This window comes from Cebus imitator, unplaced genomic scaffold (assembly GCF_001604975.1).
Source record: "Cebus imitator isolate Cc_AM_T3 unplaced genomic scaffold, Cebus_imitator-1.0 Scaffold222, whole genome shotgun sequence".
Lineage (NCBI taxonomy): Eukaryota > Metazoa > Chordata > Mammalia > Primates > Cebidae > Cebus > Cebus imitator.
The window spans coordinates 1,921,404-1,923,424 of NW_016107537.1; the positions used below are offsets into that span (position 1 = coordinate 1,921,404).

Genomic DNA, 2,021 nt, shown 5'->3' on the forward strand with positions numbered 1-2,021 from the left:
AAAATTTAGAAAAACAAAAGCACTCCAATTTTTAAGTATCTTACACAAAACTATTGTTCCCATTACTTTCTCCACAGTTTTTACCACATTCACTACCTCTAAGACTATTCACGGCCAGCCCTCGCTAGTAGCAACATATAACAGATTTGTAGCAGATTATGAAAAATGGGTCTGGCAAAAATGCTGAGGAATTTTGAAGGTTCGGTGGAGGGGGGCAGTGGAGAACAGAACTGCTTTAGTTCTTTGCCTGGTTTTTGGCTCTTAAAGTTTGCTTCAAATTGCTATGTTGCCCCAAATTATAAATTGCTTATGTAATTTAACGTGCAAAAACTGGGTACATTGTTTAAGAATTTTTCATTTGAGTAAATGAGCTTTCAAAGGGGAAATCTCAAAGGAAAAACTGTTACATAACTTACTTGACCATAAATTGAGCTTTCCAGGTATTCCTAAAAAACATCTTTGATTATAATAGGTGAAGGCTAGTCAAGTGCATTCACGATCAAAAGAGATAAAATCGACGTGCTGAATGGCAATAGAAACTTTTTAGCTAAGAGAAAATACTTGGAATGTGTTTACTAAGCATTTTCACATTTCTTTATCTTTTGGGTAAAGCCTGGTAAGTTTCTTCCAGCTTTCTCAAGAAGTGCATCGGCGATCAAACTTGAAGTCTATTCATCACTCACTCCCCAAACAAGCTGTTCAAGTAGAATGAAACGGCCTTTCTTGCCTCCACTTATACCTGGAACGACACTTGGCTGCATCCAAGCACCGTGCGTTCTGTTATGCCATAACAGGAGTGAAAAGAATGCTCCCCTTTTCCAGGCTCCCACACTCTCTGGGTGCCCCCGCAAAGGGATGCTAATAATGTCGGTAAGGGCCCAGTGGGAGCAGCCAGGACTGCTGTCCCTCCCTGGCCAGACGCCTGGCCTCGGTCTATCGCGTCTCCCGGACTGTGACTCCGACTTCGGCACCCTGTCGATTCGCCCCGCGCTGGTCCCTGGGGAGACGGAATCTGTGGGCCCCCGGAACTCCCGCCAGAGCGGGGCCCCAACATGCAACTGTCTAGTGGAAAAGTTCTCAGACCAGCGCATTCCAGACCAGACCTGCTACCTCTGTTCCTCTCGTAGGAACCTCGGGACTTGCAGCGCGCCCCGCGGAGCTCGACTTCCTCCTCCGCAGTGAAGGTGGGAGGCTGAAGCGCCGACCCCTTCCCGGCTTCACCACGACGCGCACCCACAAACCGGGCTGGGCGTCCTCGGGACCCTAGAAGGGCCGCGGTCAGTGGACGGTAGGTTCGCTTGCGCCCCATTCTCTGGCACTGCAGTAGGTGGAGGGTGTTTGCAAATTTGCCCAGCAGCTGGGCGCGCCCCAGTGGACGCACTCCCTCCCCTGAGCCCCGCGCTTCCTCCTAGGAGCCCCCAGCCGGACGCACTCACCTGTACTCCAGAGCGCCGGGAGGAAGACGCCCAGCAGCAGCGGCAGCGGGACCTGCCCCATCCTGGGGCTGCGGATCTGTAATTCCTATCCGGACGGACTGACAGACTGACGTCCCGAGCCTGCCTTGTCGCCAGCCAAGCGCGCCAGCGAAGCGCCCAGTCCCGGCGGCCCGGGCAGTGATTGCCGGAGTGGCGGAGCGCCGCAGCCGGCGGGAGGTGCCAAGGGCTGGAAGGGGCGGGCCTGGCGCCGAGCCAAGGCCGGCTGGGGCTGGAGGAGAGGGGAGGGCGGGGGCGCGAGTCCCGGCGGGCCCAGCAGGTTGGGGTGGGAGGGGGCAGGAATACGAGGGGGAGGAGGGGCGTAAAGGGGAAAAGGGAGGGGGCTGGAGAGCATGGGCGGGCCAAGGGCCACCGCGAAGCGGACGGCGGGGCAGGAGGGGGCGGGAAGGAAGGGAAGAGGGAGCAGAGACCGGGAGGGAGCTGGAGACAGAAGCTAAGGGGAGGGACGGGCCGGAGGTGCAGAGGAGACAACTCCAGCCGCTGCGCGGGTCTGGAGGCCAACACGTGTGGGTGGGAGATAGGGAAGGG

General features: G+C 56.1%; 1 protein-coding gene across 1 annotated transcript in view; it reads right to left on the minus strand.

Annotated features, from left to right (window-relative positions):
- MERTK (MER proto-oncogene, tyrosine kinase) overlaps positions 1–1,671 on the minus strand; it is a 137,533-nt gene extending 135,862 nt beyond the window's left edge. The window contains exon 1 of the mRNA XM_037727200.1: positions 1,437–1,671. Within this exon, the coding sequence (XP_037583128.1) occupies positions 1,437–1,497 (61 nt within the window). The 5' untranslated portion in view covers positions 1,498–1,671. The remainder of the gene's footprint in view (positions 1–1,436) is intronic.
- Between the last annotated feature and the right edge of the window lie 350 nt (positions 1,672–2,021).